Source organism: Hyposmocoma kahamanoa, unplaced genomic scaffold (genome assembly GCF_003589595.1).
Source record: "Hyposmocoma kahamanoa isolate Upper Pololo Valley unplaced genomic scaffold, ASM358959v1 220, whole genome shotgun sequence".
Taxonomy (NCBI): Eukaryota; Metazoa; Arthropoda; class Insecta; order Lepidoptera; family Cosmopterigidae; genus Hyposmocoma; species Hyposmocoma kahamanoa.
Window position 1 is genome coordinate 5,637,549 of NW_020653740.1, and position 25,899 is coordinate 5,663,447.

Consider the following 25,899-nt stretch of genomic DNA (forward strand, 5'->3'; position numbering starts at 1 on the left):
TTTCGTCTCGTTTTTGTATTTATTTTTTATTTTACCTATATTATTTAGGTAAAATTTATAATCACATTTAATTTACTTTAAATTTAAGAAAAAAGACGAAATTGAGAAACGAGTGTCTTATTCCTGATATCATAAGGAACGTTTGGAACGCCAGGTTATGACTGAAATTAATTGTATATCCGATATCTTTTAAACTAAGCGGTGACTAACTCCAAAATTTTGCTACCAGAACCGATTAATTCACTAAGCGAGCTTATTCCTGTGTAGACCGTAAACACCTTTACAACTTTGAAACGAAGGATCGACTAAATCTATGTTTTGCGAGGACAACCGACTAAATGGTGATTTTTTACTAATCAAATGTAAATATTCAACCTTGCGACTGAAAATAAGATGCGTTTTTAGAACACTGGTTTTAGCCTATTATTATCTGTATTTTCTTACATGAATGTAAAACTGTTTGAAGGTTTTCTAATTGGTAATTTGATTACAAGAAATAAAAAACCATAATTAAATTTTAGCAATTTATTACATCATTATTATACAAAATAAATTTCAAATACAATAATTATAACACAACCAAAGCAAAACATTGAAAATTGAATTTGAGAGATACGTTATGTCAAGGCCAGTGTAGGATTAGCCTTAAATGCATTAGGATAAGGGTTATTTCTGTAATTAACTAATTATGACTTGATAGGTTAGTAATCCTACTCATTGGCAGTAACTCATCTTTTTGTTTAAAGTACTGGCAATTTCTCAAATTTATTTTTATTTCAAAAATCATGAGAACAAATTACGTATGCAATAGAATAGTTATAAAAAATAAACATCTAAAATACAAAAACATAGCAACAGTGTTAAAATTAAAGTACAAACCGTAAGGCGGAGTGCGGTGAAGGAAGACGCGACGTTCTCACGCATTATAGGCGAAGCACCGTTGTAACTTATTAGAACCCGATTTAGATGTGTTAAATATGCGACTAAGTTACGCCGCATCTTATCATCTGCCTTCAGTTTCAAAACAATATTATATTCAGTCAAATGGCGTCGCCGGATGGCCAAAAAAAAGTCTATTAAATGTAGTCAAAATAAGTGGTCAGGTCGAATACATAGGTCAGGTCTAACAAGCTAAGCAAAAACAGGGCGCCGGTTTAATTTATAAAAAACTTCCTGGTCCACCAAACGCACAGTATAAAAGATTAGCTAATGAGTAGATTAGATATGTGATGTGTTAAAATATATATGTAGATGCATGTGTCGATGAAAACGTGCAAAAATATTTTTTTAACAAAATATTCGCAACAACACTATCGCTAAGATAACGATTTGGCGAATTATCGGTACACAGATACATAACACACGTCTGTATCTTTGCGCGTTTTCATCCAACACACGTCCTTAAGCCTACCCTAAAGCGAATATAATAGAAAGTACGTGTTTGTATATCTAGAGATTTCAATCGTTTAACCATATTTTGACCAGATACGTTTTGCCCTACAATAACGTTTCCACCTCAGATATTATCAAATAATGCGACTATCTAACGGTACTCATTAGTTTTGGCAAAACGAATTCTTTGGCAGCACGCACGCTTTGATAATATCTAACATTATATCGAAAAATATCACCGTGAAAATTACCTTGCCGTTTGTCATATCCATGGCATTTAACACACTATGAACCTAAAGTTTAAAAAATAGAATTTACAAATTCATACTAAAATAATATTATCATTAAAAGATCAATTTAGAAAAAGAGAATGAGAATTAGGTAAATAAATAAACAAAACAACTATGTACAAAAAATAAACTAGTCGTGTCTTGCGATGGATGCGACAAATAACGAATTAGCATTTCCGTAAACAATTCCAAAGTACAATCCCATGAACTCCTACTGGTATATGGTATACGCGGTTACATGAAAATATCACGAAATCGAATACATAGTTTACATTCCGTTGATTACACAATAGATTTAAAGCGTGCTCTTAAACATTTAATTGTATCAAATCCTTCAACGTTTTTCCGTAAAAAAGTATGAAATAGCTGCGGTCGTACAAAATTTTCTATTCTTCTATTCTATTCGGAGTATAAGAAGCTGCTCTTAGCGAGCGGCTTTTTTAAGTATCATTTTAACCCGCGAACCCTATGCGGTGCGCGGGGGCGAAATATATCAGTTCATGATGGCGGAGGCCGGAGGGTCAAAAGAGGCCCACGTCTTTTTTCAGGTTGGTCTGCTTCCAGGCGGGAAGTCCTGAGAAGTCTTCTTTGGTCATGCCGAAAGCCTCCTGCAAAGAGAAACATTCAATCAGTCGACGGACATTATTAGACGAGACGTTATTTTTAATCCTTCGATATTTCAGCTGCGAGATTATGTAGCTTGAGTGCTGAAATCGTTATATGAATCCTTGAGGCTACGCACCAGGAAATCAGGAGAAGACAGATGTCTCTCCAAGTGGTGTGGGTCGACATGGTCGGGCAGGGGGCGGCGTTGTAGCGCGGCCAGCGGCAACACGGCGGCACACGACGTCAGCCGCGATAGTTCGCACGCGCCCGACAGCACCTCACCCGATTTGTACCCGTGCTGCAATTTACAGTGCTGTGCTGTACTTGTATTTACAGGTAACAAGCTGTACGAGGGGAGCAGTGGTAGAGTTGAACCCAGATAAAGAGAGAAAGGTAAGCCAAGTTTGAGTGCTATGTAATCCCTTTATGATATAACCTACTTCCACCGTATAGCTTTAAAATTATATTCCATTTCCATTCCTGTGTAGCCATTCACCATTATAAGAATTAAGTAGAAACATATTAAGTTCTTAGGTTTTCGCGATTGTTTTTTTTTTCTGAATCGCGTATATTTGTTTTTTCAAACATACCATTGACTAGCCAGTCTTGACCGTTTACATGTCGTAAAGGGCCAGAAACGTTGGTTTGTTTGAAGAAACATTAAGATTTAGATGAGAAAAAAGTAGTTTAACTTTCTACTTAGCCAATCACCAGAGAATGTCACCAGCACGACCGCAACCAAGCGTAAGTAATTCAAGTATGTAAGTACCGCAATGTTAGCTTCGGCGGCCTCGTCGTGCTCCGTCCAGGTGTCGAAGAGGTCCGTGAAGGCCTGCGGCTCCAGCCCCGCGGCGACGACGCGAACGTCCGGCCGCGAGTCGCGCGACGCCTTCCAGTACGCCTCGGCGGTGCGTAAAGCGGCCGCGCGTAAAGCCTGCCACCGCATGGCGAAGGCTCCCACTCCTGAAAAAAGATAACATTTAATATTACTTCAGCCGGACCGAAGAATGTTTTTTTGTATTTGTTTCACCTTTGTATCAATAATAACACAACTAGTGGAGTAGTTTCGCAAAAATCATGGTAGTAAAAATACAATACAATACAAATATTTCACACACTGGGACAAACACAATATAATACAAAAAATAAAAATACAGGTACAACAGCCGGCCTTATTGATATATAGCAATCTCTTCCATGCAACCTTCGGGTTACAGGAAAAGCTATGAGATAGTAATTAACATCATATTCAACAAATATTGCATTTAACAACCCATGCACACGTGTATACGCGCAGATAAGGCCCTTATGTCGTTTAGGCGTTTCGGCGTAATGTATAAAAAAAATGTAATCCGTGATAGTCGCAGAAATTCCTAACTTAAAACGCTTTGAGCCTGGTCGTATAACTTTATTAAATAATGTCTCCATGAAGCAAAATACACTATCTACAATATTTAATGTACTTTCCATTCGTGTTCCACAACCGTGAGACGCCCTGTACAATAATACAATATAATTATATTCGATCCCATTACCAAGTTAAAAGATAGACAGTTTTTTCTGGCCAGTATATTTTAAATACGTGTTTAAAAAACATGGCAACAATACTAACCGGTATTTCGCTCTGCTGGCTCGAGCTCCCCGTCGACACCACGCGGCCACCAGCCCTGCCACAGCCACACGTTCAAGCCGTCGTCTAGCAGAAACAGGGCTGCAAAAATACAATTACGATTAACTAAAATATATATTGACGGCCTCCGTGCCGTACGGTTACCATATACACAGATTCCGAGTTCGATTCCCGGGCCGAGATAATTATTTGTTTGACCTAGATTTATTTTTCTCAGAGTTTGGGTAATTTGTGGTTGTCTATGTGTGTGTATGTGTCCCTAGTGCGGGGCATGAGTGTGTGCGTGACTATTGTAGATATAGACAGACATTTAACTTGTTGTCTATTAATATCGTATCACAGATACCCCATGTATCACAGATCTATTTTTAGTTGAAAACGTAAAATCTACAATTATATATACGTACACTAGTAAAACTGCATGTTTGCTAGCGACACCACACATAACATTGCTAATTTGAAAGAACATTAAGACTGCTAAGTGATCCTATGGGATACAACATTGCTTAAGAATTTTAACCAGACCTGTTTATTTTCTTTTCGTCCAGAATGGATTGAAACGGATTATATATTTGACTTAAAAGTGGATGGAGTAATAACTAAAATTACTAAGAATCATGTCCACTTACCAGGCTGCGAAGCGGAATACAACTCCTTTTGTTCAAATGGAAAAGGTGTTACTAAATGTTCATGTCTTAGCGGTGATAGCACCTCATGAGCCTCAAACTGACCGCCCAGATCCGTGAAATGGTACAACCTCGGCGTCACATCAGCTCCTTCCTTCCCACCGTTTAACACAGCGTTGTAGTACTGCTTATTTGCACAACCTAAAGCTTCCAAAACTTCCTTGGGCTCTTCTCCTTCTTTCACTTCAGTTATCTTTATATCTGACACGTTACTACGGAATAAATAGCTCGATTTTCTTGCAATAAGTTTATTCGCTAGTTCTATAGCGATGTTCTTTGTATGCTTCAAGCTTCGGGCTCCATGCCAGATGTACAGGCATCCCTTTTCTGTATCAACCAGTAATAGAGACCCACGGCTGCGTAGTTGCCGTACTGAACAAGGGACCTGGAGTAGATATGCTTCGTTAGACAAATTGCCCCGAGTAACGAATAACCTGTATCGGCTTTTGTCTGTGCCTTTTTTGCCTTGGTGGATGAGTAGGTTTCCTTGGAAGATGTTAAAGAAAGCTGGCGGCTCGTTGCCTTGAGCTACTCGCACTTGGGGTCCCTTTTCTTTGTCTAACTCGACAGTGAGTAAAGCCGCAGCGCCTTTTTCGTTCGAAGAGGCATCTTTACCCTGCCAGCAGAAGTAGGCACAACGATCACGACCCGTCACGTTGTGTTTAGACGGTTTACCGTTCAATTCTCGGCCTGAGACAGTGATCAGATATTCCCATCTGATAATGTAGCTATCACCTGAAAAGAATTCGGGTATCTCTGCATTATCTTCGACCTTCTGATAATCGTACTCCTGTATGATCCACTTTGCAACTGATTGAGTGGAAATATTGTAATGTCTCCCGCTTTCTTTGTCGTAATAACTCGTGCCGCGACCGAGATGGGACCCTTCTAAAATGAGATCTGGATCCTGGTACTCATTTGACCACATTTCTTCAGCATCGCAGGGAGTTATTTCCATACTATTCGACTTATTCTCCTGTGGTTTGATCTTGATGATTCGGCTATAGTCAGGCCAGTCTAGGAATTTCTCTTTGAATAGGATTGTTTCCATGTGCTGACTGACTTTCGAGAAAATAGCCCAATCAGGTCTACTTTTGGACGCTTTGGAAGGCGCTTCGGACTGTTCCCTAGCACCTTGATATCCCGCCACATTCAGCGGATTGATATGACACTCCTCGTAATTGTACCCTTCATCGAAAAGCTCTTGGGCCAATTGCGCGGCGCGTCTTCGACTCTCCAAAGGAACGTTTTTTCCATACCAAATGTACATTTCAGATCCAAAATCAAAAACTATAGTCTTCGACTGGTGTAGCATGGAAATCTTTGGTATTTGTCCCCAATATTCTTTTATAGGGACGAGTTCATCATCGAAGACTTCATAGCACATATTTGTTTGAACAATACAAGATTCATATATCTCGTCTTCGTCTGGATGTCCTGTTTCAGCCGGTTTGTAGTCTTCAATGTCGTCGGTGACGCCGATGAGGGACCAGAATTGGTTCCAGTGCTTGTTCGAGTACTTCTTGTTTTGTTCGTCGATCTGAATGACCATGGAGGAGTTTTTACACCCAAGGTCCTTTGTGTTATGAACGTGGTTCGCGATGTCTGTGCTGCGATTCCTGGAAATAGATAATTTAAGATGATTATTAGGTGAGGTACAATAAGCGTTTATTTATGTCTGCCGTCAAAGAACCGTATAAAAAAAATAGTACACAATTACAAAATGTTCTAAAGTACAGTCGATGCTCTGAGATAGCAGACCACCTCCTAGTCGACCTTTTGGTTCTGAGAGCCTTAAAGAGAGCAGTGTAAAAAAGTTCTAGATTTTTGATTAAAATTTGTATTTATGTAATTAAATTAAAAAACGACTTGACTTCAAAAGCTTCTTAGAACGTCATTCATTGCATACATAAGGAAGTTATATCAAAATAAATTTCACGGCTCACAGGTTTAATTGTGGGTTCCCAAACTTTTTGGGAACTACCTACTTAGGGTGTAGTCCAAATGAAAATGGTGGGCAAGATAAAAAAAATGTAACGCTCACCACCACAAAAAATAATTTAAAACACGTATTTTTTTATATTAACTTAACACTGACTGACTAACACTTCTGATTTTTTAGAAAGACAATAATATATACTATTTACTATATATTATTTTAATATATTTCTTTATAAATATATTATTAAAAAGAGTAATTTATATAGATAATTCAGGTTTTTTTTTTCAAATGCAACAGTAGCCCCTGGGCAGCATTAACGTCCCAAATTGCTACCCCTACCACCTCCTTACGACTCTTCAGCGCCCACTTAAGGACGGGAGGAACCACTTCGGGAAACTAAGGTTTAAATGTTAAGTTTGATTAACACTTTTATTCACGCCGATCTACTTAGAACCAAATAGTAGGTTAAGGGGTCAGGTATCTTAGGGGATCGAATGTACGTCTATGCGAACCGGTAATTGCCTTTACCGTTGCCGGAAAGCATAGTTTATGGAGCAGGGAATGCATAAGCATCGCTGCAATTTCCATTCTTATCGTACAAATCTATAATCTAAAATCATAATAACAGTATACTTGCCTTTCAATAACGTTAGCATATTGTCCTATGTAGAGAAACACGTTATCAGGTGTCACTAAGATGAAGCAGTCGCCGCGGTTCACGTTTGTGTGCACTGGCTTCACTAGCCTCGTCTGTAAAAATATGATTACAGTGTAAATGTTTGCGATTAATAAAGAATAAAAACTGTGTTCCAAAAGATAGGTAGGGAAGAGCTAATATGTAGAAACGAAATAGTAAAAACTATTTATAAATAGACACAATGACCCTGGCTTAAGGTTTTTTTTTTGAGTGCAGGCAACAGCGGCTGTGGAGGCCGTGGTAGCCTATTGGTTTGACCTACTGCCTCTCAAACAGAGGGTCGTGGGTTTCATGTTTCAGGTGGGAACATAATTATAGCATGAAAAAAAAAATCGAAATAAAAAAGAAACAAAAATAATCAAGCGATAAGCCATAAAGTGTGCATGCCGTGCTGTTACGGAATCTGTCATCCACTCAGCTTCAGTCTCACTGCTTCCACTATATACTACTCTGTAAATAGGGGTTTTCAATATTTACCTGCACACGTCTGCGCCCTTTGACCTGCAATAGCATTAGCGATTTGGTCCCTTGGCTGGGCACGGAAGAGTTGGAAGCGCTGCGTAGCGCCACATTCGCGAAGTCCTCTTTGCTGGCCAGCGCCGCGAGGGCTTCCGCTGCCAGGCCGCAATTCGCAGTCGCTGAAATTATTCATTTTGTTAGTATCATCATCGACAGCCCTAATAAATGCCCTTATTCGACACGAATTTCATCGCGCCGCGTTGCCGCCGCGAAGCGACCGCGTGCTAACTGGTCTAACTGTCATGGCAAAGTACGCTCTATTTATTTAGATTTTACGTCTTTGGTGTACGCGGCGCCCGCGCGGTTTTATTATTCAGAGGAATTTAAATGTTGTTGGCTAGTAAATAGAATTCAGATTCGCTATTAATGTACGTGAAAGCGTGGTAACTGGGCGGTCAATGCGAAAACTGTAGCGTCGTATAACTGGGCGATAATGTTGTAATTGCTGAGCGAGTTTAGGCCACAGTGCATCACGCTAGCAACATCACGTTTTATAAGGGTTGCGAATCTTATATGAAATGCGAGAGGTGTTGTTTTTTTACCAAGTGATGAGCCGAATAGATGGGCGTCACGCCTGTCCATAACCGTTGCAATGCCACTCAGGATTTTAAATTACATAGATCTGAGGGGCACTGCCGCTGCGCCCATCAATTTGAGACATATATTGACAAGTGTCACGTGTTTGTAATTACACCAGCATCTTTACACCCTTCAAAACCGAAACGCAGTAATGCTCACATTACTGCTTGGCGGCTGAAATATGTAAGGTGGCAGTACTTCGCAGGACGAACTCTTTCACAAACAGTTCTACTGCTATTAATTTATATTATTACTCCATTCATAAAAACACGTAACTTAGAAAATTTTAAAGTCGAACGAAACGGCTAACCGCAGCTTACTTGTTCTCCTTTACAAAGTCATTTTACCGCGCGTGATCAGGAGCGTACAGGATTGTGTGCGCGATTACCTGTTTGAAGTTTTTTAAACTAACGTTGTTTCGTGCGCAATTGCTTGTTTTCGTTTTCGTTACAACGAAAAGAGCGTCCGCATAAAGACTAATTGCGCAGGATAGACTGCGTGAAACTGGCGCGTGTTGGTGCGTCAGTGATGACCGCAATCGCTCACGATTGCTGTATCACGCGCGATAGAGTGTCTGTGTAAAGCCCGCTAATGACATTAAAGGGCTAGACCATATTTTTACTGTAAACAACAGGTCTAAAAAAAAAATGGACGGGGCCAGCTACAATCTCCAATTGCAAAGAAAACTGTTTTTGGACTAGGAAGGCTTCAAATTTGCTGATAGCAAATGCAGCGATTAAATAATATAGGCTACCACCACTCTGGCATTCCACACAGTAATTACCACCAATACATGCAAGTTTGATAGTAGATGTTGTTCGTTTTCGAACACATTAGATGAATTATAGTTCACATCAGCAATCGCTTGTTAAACGACTACATCAAGTGGCAATTGGGCGCAGTCGCTACGAAACAATTAATGTTGGTTGGGACCAGTCCACTGTGATTCCCCCATAGGCCATAAATCAAAAAAAATCATTGGCTTATCCCGGTTAGATCAACTCACTAAGTTAGTAACTAGTTAACAAGCTTCCAAAAACTATAAATATCAATGTAATTAGGTCACGTTATCATTCACTTTTGTGCATCGGAAGTGAGCGCATCGCGAGACTAATTATCACCACGTGTGAGTCATCGAAACTTAATCACTTTGTTTTTGAGTGTCACTATTCCAAATCAAGTGTTTACGTGTTGTGAAAGCATGGAGATCCAAGAGCATGGTATGTACTTTTATTATCAATTTTTTTAAATTTTTTTTATGCATATTTTTTTTTATATAATTTTTTTATTGAAGGCAGTTTTTTGGTGAAAATTTTTGGCATAACTTAATTTCCTTTAGACCTACAACTTTTGGCTGCGCTGAGCTGCACCTGAGGTATATGGTTTTTGAATAAGGAGTATGTCCTTATTAAGAGCTATAAGTTTCATTTGCATCTTGCTGCCTCTTCTTGGCTTAAAGGGGTGTCAAAGTATGCATGTCCATAGTATTGAATTTTTAATTTTTTTTTAAGTTCAGCTTTCATATTGTTTTAGGTACATTTTTCAAATGTTCTGTATCGAGGATGACAATTTTTGATATTTGGCACTCTAAAGTGGGTAATCCAAATGAAAAAATGCAACACGTCCTGAGCACTTTGACCGAAACATCATCCCTTTCTGACGACATCGAAAATATTGATTTAGAGACTTTAAGCCTTAAAATTAAGAATATTTGTAAACGAATTTCCCACTACTGGGCAAAGTCGAATCGTACTAGATCTAAATTCTTAGAAAAATATTCAGATTGGCTGCATGTCGTTGAAAATATTGATGTACAGCGAACTGAGTTACGTGTATCTCAGAGCTTTGACGAAGTTAAACCATCAACTTCTTCATCGCATGGCCGTCCGAGAATTAACTTTGACGACACCAGTAAACGTACAAAAAGGAGAAGATTGGCTAGTTTGTCTAACCAAGACCCTTCTCTTGTACAGTCATTGCTCAATGCGTCCGATAGCTTGTCTTGTCCTGAAATCGATTCTAGCGAAGTTTTATCGCTCATTGTTGAAGCTCAGTTAACTCGACATCAATATATATTAGTAAAGAAATTTATAGACAATAAGTTTTCAAAAACCATTTTCCCATCTTACCAAAGTGTCGTGGAATCTAAAAAACACTGTTATCCTTCAGATATTACTGTTACAGAATCATCCGCCGAAGTCGAACTTCAAAGTTTATTAGATCATACTGCCAATCGGATTCTCAAGTCTCAAAAAGATGTTTTGGATAGTGTACCTAATGAGTCTCTAGATAAGATATCTTTGATAGGGAAATGGGGTTTCGATGGCAGTACAGGGCATTCAGAATATAAACAGTGTTTTTCTGACTCCACTCTTGAAGACAGTAGCCTGTTTGTTACTTCGTATGTGCCACTTCAGCTTGTTTTGACAACAGATAACAAAGAAAATTCAGTAGTTTTGTGGAAAAATCCTCGTCCTTCATCAACTCGATACTGTCGTCCTATACGCCTCCGATATTTGAAGGAATCGACTGCAGTGTCAGTTGAGGAAGAAGCTCATTGTAAAGATAAAATAAGGAACTTGCAGCCTACTGTTTTCAAGGAAGAAGATCGCGAATATCGCATTACTCATTGTTTGCAACTTACTATGGTAGATGGTAAAGTGTGTAATGCACTTAGTGGTGTTTCTTCATCAAAATGTTTTATTTGTAACGCCTTGCCCAGTGAAATGAACAAAATTGACGAATGTTTAAATAAGGAAGTCGATGAGAGTAAATATGAATTTGGTTTATCACCTCTTCACGCGTTAATACGTTTTTTTGAATATTTTGTTCATGTCGCGTACAAGTTAGATGTTAGGAAATGGCAAGCTAGGTCCGCTAATGACAAAATGCTTGTTGCTACAAAAAAATCATATGTTCAGACTCAATTTAGAGAAAGATTAGGGCTTATAGTGGATAAGCCTAAAAGTGGCGGAAGCGGAACATCAAACGATGGTAATACAGCCAGGCGGTTTTTCTCGAATTCAGAAATTTCCGCTGAAATTACTGGGATCAAGAAGGATCTCCTAGATCGTTGCTGGATCATCCTTCAATGTTTAAATTCGGGATATAATATTAATAAGACGAACTTCGAAGAGTTCGCTTTAGAGACGGCTCGGCAGTTAGTTGCCGAGTATCCGTGGTATAACATGCCTGCTTCCGTTCACAAAGTTCTAATTCATGGTGCTAATGTTATAGATTACGGTTTGTTGTCAATCGGAGAGTTGTCTGAAGAAGCAGCTGAAGCGACTAACAAATACATCAAGTCTTTTAGAAAAAATCATACGCGTAAAATGAGTCGCATTGTGACCAACACAGATTTAGTAAATAGGCTGCTTCTTCATTCAGATCCCTTCATAACAGGTCTACGAAAGTTACCTGTTAAAAAAAAAGGTGTACTGTCAAAAGCTGTATTAGACTTGTTATGTATTTAAAGTTAATATTGTTGAGATTTAATGTATTTTGGTATAATTTGTGTTTTGTTTGTATTTTGTAAAATGAACTTTTTTATGTATTTTTATTGTTTTAATTTATTCATTTGTGGTTATTGTTAATACAAATAATCATTATTTACACAGTTTTACCATTAAAAGTCGCAGTATAAAATATTTTAGATACATCGTCTAAAAACAAAATTACTGCGAGACATTTTTACACCTAAATATTGTCAAATATTTTTTAAAATGTATAATTTTATTAATTTACGTTTACCTAATCATATTTTAACGTAATAAAATAAAAAAATAATAATAATTTCGGAGTTACGTATTTATGACCGCCTTAGTATGGAGCGTGAATCACCGTGCAGTCCTAGGAATGTTTTTTTTTTGTCTCATTAAATGTAGTGTGGAATATTCCAACGTCATAATAATATTTACCTTTCTCCTTAATGAGTTGGTCACGCAGCGTGGAAGGCGGAGCTACATATTCTTCTCTAAGGTCGGTTCTGGCCGCAAGCGCCTTGAGAGGGTTGCGCGACGCCGCGTGTCTACGCTCACGCTTCGCTCGTCGAGCCCACTCGCTAGCCAATCTGCGATTTGTTTCATAAAATTTCACTGCATATCGTCACGTCATTGATTCACAGGAATTGTCATTTCAAAGAACAACAATTAGTCCCTAGACTGTCCAAATAACGTGGGCTGTCTTAGTCATAAGCTCCACTACATAAAATTTACTTTACGCGGCACAGTGGACACGCCCACTATAATGTACATACGTATTATTACGTTTTATATACATTTTTCCTTCTCAATAAAAATTACTTACAACTGCCTAGAACCGCTGTCGATAGCATCCAGATCTACATCCACGTCAGCAGCTGGTTTTTCTTGCTGCAGTACAGGGGCAAAGAATGCCTGGAAAGTTTCGTCGTCGGCCCGAGGCACCCGCACTGTACAACCCGTCTTTTCAGGACCTGGCGAAATCTCTTCATCTGTGAATAATAGGATAGAATTAATGTTTATTTGGTAAAAACAAAGATGGCACAAAAATTGACAACGCATTAAAACGTAGTAGTAATGGAGATGTACAAAATGGTAAAGATAATATAAGATAATAAAAGAATAAGATAATAAAAGGTATGTCTGTAAAATTGAAATGATTCCGTCGTGTTACGAAGACATAACTTAGAAAAACGGGTGCACCTACGCTAGGTGCAGACCACATCCGTCCTAACATCTTCGTATTATAAGGTCAATTACCTACCCACCAAAGTCGAGATCAGGGCGCCTACCATAACCTTTCCAAAAACAATCTTATTTCAATATAAGCTTAAAGTAAGCTTGTTATAATATTACTCATATTCGTACCATGACAAACTTGTCTACTAAGAAATGTATTATTGCTAAAATGACTGAACGAACGAATGATTTCCCAATATTGTCTATTCCTAACAAAAAATAGGTAAGAAATAACGCTATGTGGACTGTCTAATGCCATCTCTTTCTTTTTTGATGTTCCGAATCGTGTTATCGTAGTATAATGTTAAAGTACTTAATGTTATTTACATTCAGAGAATTTTAACTGCCAAAAAAAGAAAAGTACGTAATAATGAAATCTATTAAAATTACGTTGTTTACTATTATTATTCCGCATTTTCTTGTAGAAAAATAAATAAAATAAGCTAAGTATTGATAGTCACGTTGTGAATTCGGAATTATAGTCTAGTGTCAACTGTTAGTTTCGCCAAGGAGCATATAGATGGCGCTGTCATAATTTTACGATATAAACATCGCGTATTTTTACGAGAAATTATTTCCTATGTGCTATTAAATAAAAAATAAACAAAATATTGAAGAGATATATGTAAATAAATAAGTTCAAGTTAACTTTTAATCATTACAAATTAATATTAAGACAATAAAACCGAAAATAATATTGTTTCCATCGCATCCGTGTAACTATTTTAAAATTGCTAAATTTGACATAAGAGCAATATTACTTTAATGTCAAAGTCGCATCATAGTACGAACTGAGGGAATGAATAGCCACAAAGCTGCCAATAAAACATCATAGTTTTAACATTGCAAATAACCTTACATTAAGTGCGTTATGGTACGAAAGGTCCATGTAAGGTTCAAGTAATATCGTGTTAAGAGGTTTTGGTAGGCCCCCAGAAATGTGTTTAAACCATCTCAAATCAATGGGATTTTGTTATTTTAAAATTACGAATACAACTCATCTTTTTTGGTTAATGGACGTAATGGAATATACAGGGCGACTTTTTTTTTATTTCACTATATTTTAGGAGTTCCTGCTGTCCATCACACTGATCTGTAAAAACACTTCCTCTAACATCATGTAGTAAAAACATGTAGAACTTACCCTCTTCCAGTCGACTGATGCTCTCGCTGACGGAATGGCTGCGTTTGAACGACTCCCTGTCGGGGCGTGCGGCCTCTTTGGGTTTGATTTCTGTTGTCGACTGGCTTACCACTGCGCACGACGCAGATCGAAGTGGTCCTGATGCAAACCCGTTCGTAGGGGAGTTTTGTTTGCGAGATCTGAAAGAACACATAATGATGTAGTTGATTTTTTTGTATTTATGTCTTCAAATTCAATCATGTGTTGCTTAATTTCTACATTATCAGTTGCTTCACTTGGTCGCTTATGTCGCTGTCGGAATAAGTAGGTCGTATAGTGAAGAAAAATATATTGATAAATCTTGGAAAAGGTCCATAAAACTCTTCAAAGACATGGAAAGAATCCACTCTTTAGAAGAGACCCGTGTCCAGCAGTGGAACGTGTGTAGAAGTGAATAGAATAAGAGAGATTAAGATTTAGGAGCATATATTAATTATCATTTCCTAAGTTTAAAAACTACATTAAAAATATTTTGATTGAAAAGACATATTATTACAAAATTGAAGACTGGGTTAGATAAGATGTATGGAAAGACGACATGGCTCTAAATTCCACATAAATTTGATTCAAAGTGTATTCCATAGCATTTAAGTTTTCTTGAAAACAGCAATCCCTAGTTTCTTGCTCGTTCTTCAGCAGTAGCAGTAGCTTAAATGTGACGTTTTCAATTGTAAATTTATTTTACCTATATAATTTTTTTTCCCATTTCCCAAGTCGAAATCGCTGAGAAACTTTTCAAAATGGTTGATTCATTTTACAGATAACAATAGTACCTGATATTTCTCTGAGTACTTTGTATAATACTATATTATATTTCATTCGAGTATATTGTAATTTAATTTTGTTTCACATTGGTTTGCTTTTATTATTCTAGAAACTATAAACAATTGTAACAAACTATCTAAGCACGTGGTATTTTGACAGTCAATTACATAGCACAATTGGTAACAGTCATTGACGCCCCTAATAATAAATCCGTCTCAAATGCATGATCGATGTCTTATTATTACTTGAGTCATCTGTCTTTATTAATAAATATCACTTGAGTGCCATCAATGGTTACTCATGATTACAAATAATTTGAGAGTTGACAAGATTGTGGACTTATTAATAAACATCACCTAATCATAATGCAGGTTTCGATCACTAAAGATGGTATCATACAAGATGCCGATTAATTATAGTCTACTAGTTGGTGCCCGCGAGTTCATTTGCGTAGAATAAATACTTCCGAGTAGCCTACTGTACTATACTAATTTTCATAGTTCTATTGTATCTCCATACAAACTTTGATCATCCTATAAGAATTATTTTTGTGAAAAAAATTAGCGTATGTCCTTCTCGTAGATCCCGTCTATACCAAAATTCATCAAAATTGGTTCAGCGGTTTAGGCGTAAAAACATAACAAACAGAGTTACTTTCGCATTATAATACAGTTTGGATTAACGGAAGAGATCGCCTCAAGATCTAAGTGACATCTCAACAGATATGTACTTATAATCTGTTTTTTATGAAGACGGAGTAAAATGAAATTTGTGGGGTTGCCAGTTTTCATAAAATTTTAAATAGTTATGTAGTTGTTGTCGATAGTTTTATCGATAGACTGTGAAAGAAGATAAAATTTTGCCAAAAATGACTGCATTGTGAATATTACGACGTTCTAAATTATTAGTTATAGACTAATTGCGTTGTTGCCTTCTTTATTCTTATTTTGACAGTTGACGTATTAGTATCGAGATCAATTTTTATTCATATACATTTTAACAAGAGTAGCCGAATTTGATTATCTATATTGAATTAAAATGAAAAATTTAAAATATGTCTCCTTGTATTTTTCATAAACATAGTTCTAAATACAGTGTATGTATGTACGTATAAACCTACAAAAATTGACAATTCAAAAGAACTTGTGCTGGAGTAATTGGATGAATAATGGTCGTGGATGATTCAAATGAAACAAGTTGGGCTATTTATTCCATAACCATGACCAATATTCAGTCGATAGTCGATAGAATACTTATCGACTGCAATTACTAGCTGCTCGCAAGCGTGCAACACTTTAGCGAGATGAACTATCATTTTACTCCGTCTTCAAAAAAGACACTAAAATAGTACAGGCCCAATTTTAATTGAAACAGATTTGTATTTATTTTTCATGACAAAAAATTTAAAAACCGATAGGGAACGTTTAATGAACGGCCAACCACAGGCTGACAGACGTAACCAAATAAAGGCTGAGCCATTCGATACATACAGTCTGGAACTGAGGCATGCTATGGTATTTCAATATTGTAGTTAGTACCTGAACTTGTTGGGTGCAGGGATACCCGGAGTAGCAGGCGCGGATGGCGCTGTAGGCGTGCCGATCGGCGTTTGTGGTGTTTGAGGGGTGACGACCGGCGGCGGCGTGAGTGGCGGTGTGATGTTCACCTTGTCGCGCTCGAGGCGGCCCGCCACTGTGAAGAGAGCTGCGTCGCTTTGGGGTACTCGTTTTCGCCATCCCTGTGAACAATAATTGATATTTTTTTATGATACCAAATGACGGGACGAACAAGTTGTGTGCCTGGTGGTAAGCGACACGTCTGTCCATAGCAGCTGCAGTGTCACTCAAAGCTTTAAGACTTCGCAAAGATCTGGCTGGCACTGCCGCTGCGCTCGTCATCCTAAGACTTAAGTTGTCAAATCCCATGTGCCTGTAATATCACCAGCACCCTTACCCTTCAAAACCGGAACACATTACTGCTTGGTGGCAGAAGTAGGTAAGGTGGCAGACTTCCCTGGACGAACTCTATCACAAGGAGCTCTACAGCTACTAAATTACTCTTTCAAACTGCTTCAATATCATCGGACTTATTAGAAAAAACATTTTTAACATGTTTAAATCTCTACGGGCGACGTTTTAACGAAAGTATATGAATCAAAGTACTTCATGGCAAAGTAATAACTACGACTATGTTTGCTAATGTAAAATTAGCAAGCACATTTAACAACGAATGACACATTGACCCCGAGAGAAATACAAATAACGCCTCAACCAATTGAATCATTTTTTCAATGACTCATATTTAAAAGAAATCCACAAACCGTATTCCAACCATGTAGATTACAATGACAATTAATGCCATTTTAAAAGAAAAATGTTACGTCATATCAATCGTAACCATTTATATCGATTTGTAAAAAGGATAATTAAAACTGCCTGTCAATGAGTTTCCGTATCGGTTAAGAAGTGTAATATTATAATTGAAAACAAATGGTTGTACCGCTACACATCATATTCAGCAATTTTAAAAAGATCCGTTTAATGAAGAATTAACGCACGTCCAAAACATTTGACAAACCAGTCCGAGCAACAGAAACTAAATCAAAGCATAAAATTGAAACAGCAGAAGGCAAAGACTTCTTCAAATTAGGTGAGGTGAGGAATTAAGGATGTAAGCAGACACTAAAGGAATATACATAAATAATGGAATTTGAATCTGATTTTTTTAGTGGAACCAATTGGTCTAAAATATTAACATTACTTCAACTTACATGTTATTATTTATAATAGTTGTAAAATTGAACCATTGGCAACATTTTTTAACTTACTTCAAAAAAGCAAGAGCTCTCAATATGACTGTGTTTGTTTTTCAATTGTTTGTGTGTATGTTACTAGACTACTCCGACATTTGTGAACTGATTTCGATGATTCTTTTTTTGTTAAAAAGGGAGTAACTCTGTGGTGATCCCATTTAAATTTGAAGAAGATATTCCACCTTTAAGAGTGGCAATTGCCCCTAATTGAAATGAATTCAGTTTATTGAATTTCACTCGCTTTCCGTTAATCGATTTCAATAAAACTTGGCACATAGATATAGTTCTAATTAAAGTAAAATGTTATGGCGACCTAAAGTTTTGCGATGATGTGATATCGCAAAAGGAGACCGTAGAAAGAGCGAGTGAGGAAGACGTCCATGCGGATCAAATCCGGCGCAGAAGTTTGAGGGGTCGGCGAGGACTTTACAATCTTCTCCTTACCCCTTCAGCTGGACCAGGGCACAATGTTGCCCGTCCAGGGAGGTACCGAAATGCACCCCGGTATCTCCCATAACGTGAGGAGGCCCCCGCAGAAGGGGACAACCACCGGGGTGACTGGCGAGTCTTAACGGGTTCCAACGAGCTGGCACCGGTGGGGAGGGTAGGTCTCCGAGTATCTATCGGGCGAGCTTGTATCGCCGGGTGTGTCAACGGAGAAGAGTCCTACATAACCCCGCCAAGTCATCGCCCACGGCGGGGTATACTTAAAGCATTTTCCTGTGTATAAAAAAAATGGTGACCTAGAGCTGATCTGATGATGGAAATGGCAGACAGATGAGAGGAACGCCTCACAGTGTACACTGCTTCTTTGTGTATGGGCTCATATTATTCATTTTGACGAGGATTTCCATATTATGCGTTTCAGTTATCGTTGAGGAGACTACGTCAACAAACTGCGAAAGCGGAGCTAACTTTTGAAATCAGTTTTGTTTTTATAAAAAAGCTATAATTATATCACATATTCAACTGATTGAACCAATAGTTGCACTTAGATGAATGGTTGTAGTGTTTATCTAACGTAAACTATTTGAAAACTGATATTCCAAACAAAAGGATCAGGTCTGTGGAATATTGTCGCCTTACTTCCTCAAACTCGTACCTTAAAGCACCAAGTTTCTGAAATGCAAAAAAATGGATTGTATATACAAATGTTGCAAGATTATTTCCTTCATATTTACCACTAGCTTTTACGTATTCTTAAAGTAATGCATCGAAATTAACACCCTTGATAAGATAAATAGAAAGTTTTGCCATCCCCTGAATAATCACTCTTTACAAGATACGAGTATGAGAAAGTAAGGCGACGATATGCCTAATATACTACAGAGTCCACTCGTGACTTATGTGGTACAGCCATTGAAACATTGTAAAATATGTGATACATATTCGATATTCATTTTTTAATAATTCAATATCAAACAGGACAGCTAAGAGTTGAATGGTCTTCCTTGGACTTTTCGCGAATTAAATTCGACATTGAAGATATTATAGTTATTGACGCAATTACGTGTATAGCTGCTTTATTTATAAGGAAGCAAAGGTCAAGTCTTTTAAGGGTTTTCAGTTCCGTCCATAATGATAATGTTAAGCGTTACGTTTTATTTATTTAACAAAAACCTTACGAGTAATCTTATTAAAGATTGATATACAACGCAAGGAGGGTTAAAAACAAAACTTTAAAAATATACTGGAACAACGCCAAGTTCACCTGAAAGTGGAACATGTGCTGAAAATAATTTTGAAATCAAAATGTTTCGCAAACTACTTGAAACCGAAAGATCGTCGAATTGACAGTGTAACTGACACTGTAGTCCCCTCCAATGTCCTTGCAAGCGTGGGCGGCGCAGGCTCTGTGGCCAGAGCGGCCGAAAACCGCAAAAGGCTCAAATACGCCAACCTTGCTCAGTGCTACAGCTTTGTGCCTTCTGCGGTTGAAACCCTGGGTCCCTGGGGGTCACAGGCGAAACTTCTAGCGAACGAGCTGTCGGATAGCCTCGTAGAAGCCTCTGGTGACCACAAGCTTGGAAGTTATTTCCGTAGCAATTCATAGGAGAAATGTTGCCAGCCTTCTGGGCACGATGCCCCACGATACGACTCACGAGGAAATTTTCTATCTATAAACTTTGTTACTTTTTTATGTATCTACATGTCACTATAATATAATATAACACTACCATATTAAAATAAACTTTAACACACTACCTAACTCAAATTAATCTTCACAGGTTTTCCGAGGGGTGTGAACCTTCTTCGACGTACAGGTGTCATCACGATATTGTCTTTCAGACACGGTACGTTTCAAATTGAATGTCGCACATAAATACCGAGAAACTCAGAGGTGCGAGACGAGCACGGATTCTAACTCACGGTTTCTGCATAAGAGGCGGTAGGTCAAACTATTAAGCTAATGTACAATGTCAAATAAATTTTATCTACTTGTCACTGGCATAATCCGTATAAAATCATTGCCAAACTTTATGTTACAGTTCATTAAAAGTAAAAAAAAAAGGGATTTTCTGTACTTCGCCGCAACATAATTGTTTCACTTTTCTTAATTCCTGAATAAAGTTCTAGTGTCAAGCACACATTTATATTTCAAAGTATTTTAGAAGTTCGTCCAGTGAAGTACTGCCAACTCATCCATTTCTGCCGCCAAACAGTAATGTACGTTCTGGTTTGGAAGGGTAAGTGTGCTGGTGAAATAGAATGGGACTTGTGAACTTATGTCTCTGGGTGACAGGCGCAATAGCAGTGTCCCTAAGATCTTTGCGATTTAAGGCTCTGAGTGGCACTGTAACTGTTATGGACAGGCGTATAGCTTAGCAACAGGTGCACGACTTGTTCGTCCAGTCACTTGATGAAATAAAAAAAATTTAGTTGTAAATAGTTTTTGCATTAGCCTTTTTGGATAGGCGTGTCGTTTACCACCATTCGCGTCATTTGGTATTGTTTAGAAAAAAGCACCAATTAGACCCTTCTACATAAAAAAAAACGGGAGTATGTATCATATAAAATATGAAGTTAAATAAAGACATTCACCTGAGCTGCAGTTTCAAGTTTGTTCCTTCTGTCAGCGAGGATGTTAGGTCCGAGCTCGGTCTCTTCTATAACCACTTTTTTCTTGTCCTCTTCGACAGTATTAAGAGACTCCTGTAACAAACGAAAGAACATTTTAAAAATCATACTTTTAATCTAAAATTAGATTTGATGTACCAGTTTAGTTATTTAACAAAGGATTTTTTGAATATCATTATTTTTACGACCATGATATTTATTGTGATTGATACAAAGATCAAAGAAACACAAAGTAAAAATCCTTCTATCGGACTGGACTTAAACCAGCGCCTGTTGCCTCAATATGGCGCTCTTACCAGCTGAGTTACAGATGAGTCAATAGACGTCACGAATTTCTCTATGTGCTTGTTACATATCAAATGAAATGTAAAATGCAATAATGTGTTATAAGCGGCTTTTTTGGATATAATATATCATTCAAACAATTTTTTTTTAATAATATCAAGTGACGGGACGAACAAGTCGTGCGCCTGATGGTAAGCTACACGTCTTTCCATAACAGTTGCAGTGTCACTCAGCTCTTGAAATCGCAAAGATATGAGTGGCACTGCCACTGCGCCCGTCGCCCTGAGACATAAGTTGACAAGTCCCATGTGCCTGCAATTTCACCAGCACCCTTACCCTTCAGAACCGGAACACAGTAATGCGTTAGCAAGCGGTAATGTTAATTACTGCTTGGCGGCAGAAATAGGTAAGGTGGCAGTACTTCCCTGGACGAACTCTTTCACAAGGAGCTCTATTACTACTAACTAAAATAACACTACACATCCCGTAGTCTTGAATATTTTGAAGATACGTGAGCACACACCCCTGAGTGTGTTTGTTAATTTTAGTGTGTCCTTACTCATAATATACTGTTATGCTGTATATTAGCGAGGGTTGGAGTACAATTTAATTCACAGGACAATAAATAATCCCATGTAGCTTAGTCAGAGAGTCATTTCACCTGTCGATGTTTTTCAAAAATAATGACCCAAACCAAAATGGTTCATTGATTAATTTATTACAAAGTTGTATTCATAATGAGCAAAATTTTATTGTGAATAAGATACCGAGCTATCCATTGATTAAAATCATCACGTGACAACATTGGGCCAGCTTTATGATTCGTCGGTTTTGCGCGCCAAACACGTCTCAGATTTTTTTACAACTATTTTACTGATGAATTAGATGTTTTTTGGAAAGCCATTGATGTACGTTCTATCATCAATATATTTTTTTATAGCATTGTATGTCGAATGAAGTAATTCTGATTTTAAGTTTGGAACTGATTTCCATCTAACGTATTTCCAAATTGTTATGTCCTCCGAAATACAAAGTATTTATTCCAATTAAGATCATCACGTGATGAACTAAAATTAGCAGCGCTCAAATTACATAAACACATTTTAACGAATGCTAGACTCGTATGTGTGAAAGATATTAATTACAAAAAAGTGCTTCCTCATAAGCGTACGCTAACCCATTGTTTTGTGTATTTGATCTACATTCCCGACGATCTTTGTAATTTTTGTCACGCCATCTTGTGTAATTATAATTATTTTTTGTAGTTAAACTATTGCGTATACGACGTTTAATGGAGAAGGACAACTTAGTGAGGTAACCTATATGACGCAAGTTTAAAACTTTAAAGGTACATGTCTTTGCCAGAACACAAGTCTACAACGTAACACCCGCTCCGAAGAGTCAATCCGTGTCCAGACGTAAAGGGTAAGTGGACGAGATCGCATTTGATATTGAACAATATTGCGACTGACAAAGATGACAATCCAAAAGAAAGGGCAAACGTCAAAAATAACACGATGCGAAAACCACGTTTCAAAAGGTCCAACACAAAAAGAACGAAATTTTGTTTCACGATTGTTCAATGACTTTGTTTAGATTTTAAATTAAACGTTCTTGTTTCAATGTAGAATAAAACAAACTTTACAAATTTTTGCTACAATTAGAAATATAAAGTAAGTTGTAAGAGATAGCACTTAGAGCATACCAAAAATATTTCGTAGATTTTCCAACTTATTGGGCGCAAAATGAGTACACATAAATGATCTTTATCATGAATAACCAAATATGAAAATAAATTCATAACATTACAGTAATTTAACAGTGCTGTAGACAAATGACCTTGATTAACTTGTATTTAGTAAGTAATTAATTCGAAATATAAAGTAACACGGGAAGTGAGCTGCGAAATTTAACGAAATAATTTTTGGTTTTGCGCTTACAAACTTCCCGTGACCCTGGCTTCAACTTGTACGCTCTTTTATTATTAAAAAACTTGAGAAAGGAACATGCCTGAGCATCGTCGACTGTGTCCGCTGAGTCGAATTTCTTGAATACAGGTTTGAGGCCGCCGTTTTTTGTTTTATTCTTCAATTCACCGATGACCGATCCGAAATTCAGACCAGCAGGGAATCCTGATTGTTTTTGAATACGCTTGAGTAATGGTTTCTCTTCCCCACTGCCATCTAATTCAATATTATTATCTACGCACTCTTGCTTTACAGATTCTAAGGATTTTTCTCTCTTAAAAAAGGTTTCAGCAAGTGGCGAGGTTCCGTTATCTTCAGAAGCGTAACTGTCATTTAATCTTTGTATTTTGTCCTCCAATACATCTATGGAGTCCTGTAGTTTTAAGGCTTTGTTACTTATGGTATCTCTATTTACATCGACTTCTGCCTCAGCTATATTTTGCTCCTCTTGTGGAATATTCTCAGCTATGTCTAAAGACAAGTTCTGTATTATGGACTGTATTTTGTCATCACTCAAAATAGTTTTCTCAAGGAATTCGGCAAATCTTTCTTTAGGAGGGCTCTCTCGCTTGCCAATTTTTTCTGATACTTTTTCTTTTTGTTGCTTTAACAACTCAGTTGACGGTATTAATCCTCCATTTACAAGTGCGTCTGTTATCGGTTGTGATCTTTCTTCAAAATGTTTGTCTAATTTTAATTCGTCTGAGTTTGTGCCAAATAATTCATCTGCCTTATAATTTTCACTGTTATAATTTGAGGCCTCATTTAGAGTACTGTCTGCCTCATTTGGTTTAAGAATTTCTTTTTCTCTACCGATTGAATTTAATTCGACAACGATAGGTTCGATAGTTATGTCGTTTTGTACTCTAACAAAATCATCTATGGTAGGATATTTTTTTGCAGGTTTATTTTTCACTGGTTCTTTGTTTGTTTTTCCGTTTTTAGTATCATCTGCTTTGTTCTTAGTATCGATGAAATAATGTTCAATGTTAATGTCATTGTTCTTTTCTTTTCTCCTCACAATTTCTGATGAAAGTGATTTCAACTCTTCTTCGATTTTAGAGTCATTTGTTTTAAAATATTTCTTTAAATCGTTGACCCATTCTTCAGGGTTTTTACTGTTTCTAATTAATCTTTCTGTTTTATTGTCCACAGAATCTTCTACGAACGATCCATTGAAATCTTTGCTGGATCTTTTTTTTGCTTTACTACTTGACTGTAACTTTTCTTGTTTATTTTCTAATTCAAAAACGTTTTTTAATAGAGGTGTTTTTAATTTGTTATCAAAATCTTTTGGAACGTGAGGACATGCCGGTGACGTTTTTAACTTTTCTTCAGTTTTAGAAACGCTTCTGGTCAAGGGTAATTTTAGGGCACCATGTGAATCATTTTTTATTTCGCTTTGTACACTTTCACTTTGAACTGTACTACTTTCAGAGACTTGATTATATTTTTCCGTTTTTGTCGATAGCACATATTTCCAAATCACATACACTAGTATTCCAAGGCCAATTAATAGTTTGTAAAACATGTTGTCTATCCAATCACATCACTGACTAGAATATGTTTGTTATTTTATCACTGACAATGAAATATGGCGATTCTTTATGATTCGCTCTATTTATTGTTTGCACTTTACGTGTGGTAATTGTTTTGCACTATTAAGAATCACATTGCTACAGGACACGTAGCTAACGAACTGTGAATGTTAGGAGTATGTAAGGAGTGTTGCAAACAAAACGTGTGCGAAGTTGTAGAGGCAGACACTAACTGGCTAATCAAGTAAACGATATATTGAATGACTCATACGCAAGCTAGTAAACAGCATTGGCTGGTAGTGGCAACAATGACACATCTCAACGTGACATTATAGGTGCGCCGCCCAGAGGCAGACAGGTAGGGTCACTTTTGACCTTGACTTGAGAAAACCTAATGAAATACCGACATATCATATCCAAATACGGAATGGCCTTCAATAGTTACATTAGTTAGTACTTTTGTGTGATGATGTCTTACAAAATTGTAACGCAAAAACAACGACGCGTGTTATCGAAAATAACTATTGTCGAAATAGAATGATTGAACGTTATGCGTAAACAAGAGACGGACAAAACAAACAATTAAAGGCATTATGTCACCTTAAACAAACTTAACTAAATAAGTGACTTGAAGAAGGAAAATTATAAGTACTTTTCCTCGACACGAGTTGACATTCTCAGTATTTTAACATACGCAATAATTTAAAGAGACGAGCACCGTCTGCCAAATACGTCAACCTGTCCGCACCTAAAAAGGAATGCCGACAAAAACTTTAAACGTTGATTTAAAAATATTCAAATTAGCTTCTATTTTGTTTACAAGCGCAGACAGCTTTAAACAAAGACAATGTAATGATTGAAATTATTTTTAATAAAAATGTTTAGTAAATAATTAATTATTGAAAGTGCAGTGTATCGTAAAGGACGGAAATATCGCTGCGTCGATAACATAATATGTACAACAAGAGAGGTATTTATCAACTAGCAAACAAATACGCTTATCTATTTTGAATATAAATTATATGCATTGACCAGATGTTTTAACTAACAACACATAGTAATGAATAACTATAATCACTAATCAATAATGATAAGATATAGAAAAAATAAAAAATATCAACACTTGACATAAATAACGTACAAGCAGATGCATAGGAGACCGATTGAATACGAATGATGATATTAGAAAATGACCTGAATGCTTATGAGCCT

General features: G+C 37.1%; 1 protein-coding gene across 4 annotated transcripts in view; it reads right to left on the minus strand.

The window, feature by feature from the left end:
• Positions 1-554: 554 nt before the first annotated feature.
• LOC113228083 overlaps positions 555-25,899 on the minus strand; it is a 322,064-nt gene continuing 296,719 nt past the window's right edge. Inside the window, exons 15-26 of one of the 4 annotated variants that reach the window (XM_026461227.1) lie at positions 20,862-20,972; positions 16,546-16,745; positions 14,204-14,382; positions 12,647-12,812; positions 12,259-12,410; positions 7,721-7,881; positions 7,184-7,296; positions 4,548-6,223; positions 3,901-3,999; positions 3,058-3,251; positions 2,425-2,586; positions 559-2,290 (exon numbers count right to left, since the gene is read on the minus strand). In XM_026461227.1, the coding sequence (XP_026317012.1) occupies positions 2,204-2,290; positions 2,425-2,586; positions 3,058-3,251; positions 3,901-3,999; positions 4,548-6,223; positions 7,184-7,296; positions 7,721-7,881; positions 12,259-12,410; positions 12,647-12,812; positions 14,204-14,382; positions 16,546-16,745; positions 20,862-20,972 (3,300 nt within the window). In that variant the 3' untranslated portion in view covers positions 559-2,203. Of the gene's footprint in view, positions 2,291-2,424; positions 2,587-3,057; positions 3,252-3,900; positions 4,000-4,547; positions 6,224-7,183; positions 7,297-7,720; positions 7,882-12,258; positions 12,411-12,646; positions 12,813-14,203; positions 14,383-16,545; positions 16,746-20,861; positions 20,973-25,899 lie in introns of all 4 variants that reach the window. The other 3 variants (XM_026461229.1, XM_026461230.1, XM_026461228.1) reach the window with 3 other exon arrangements.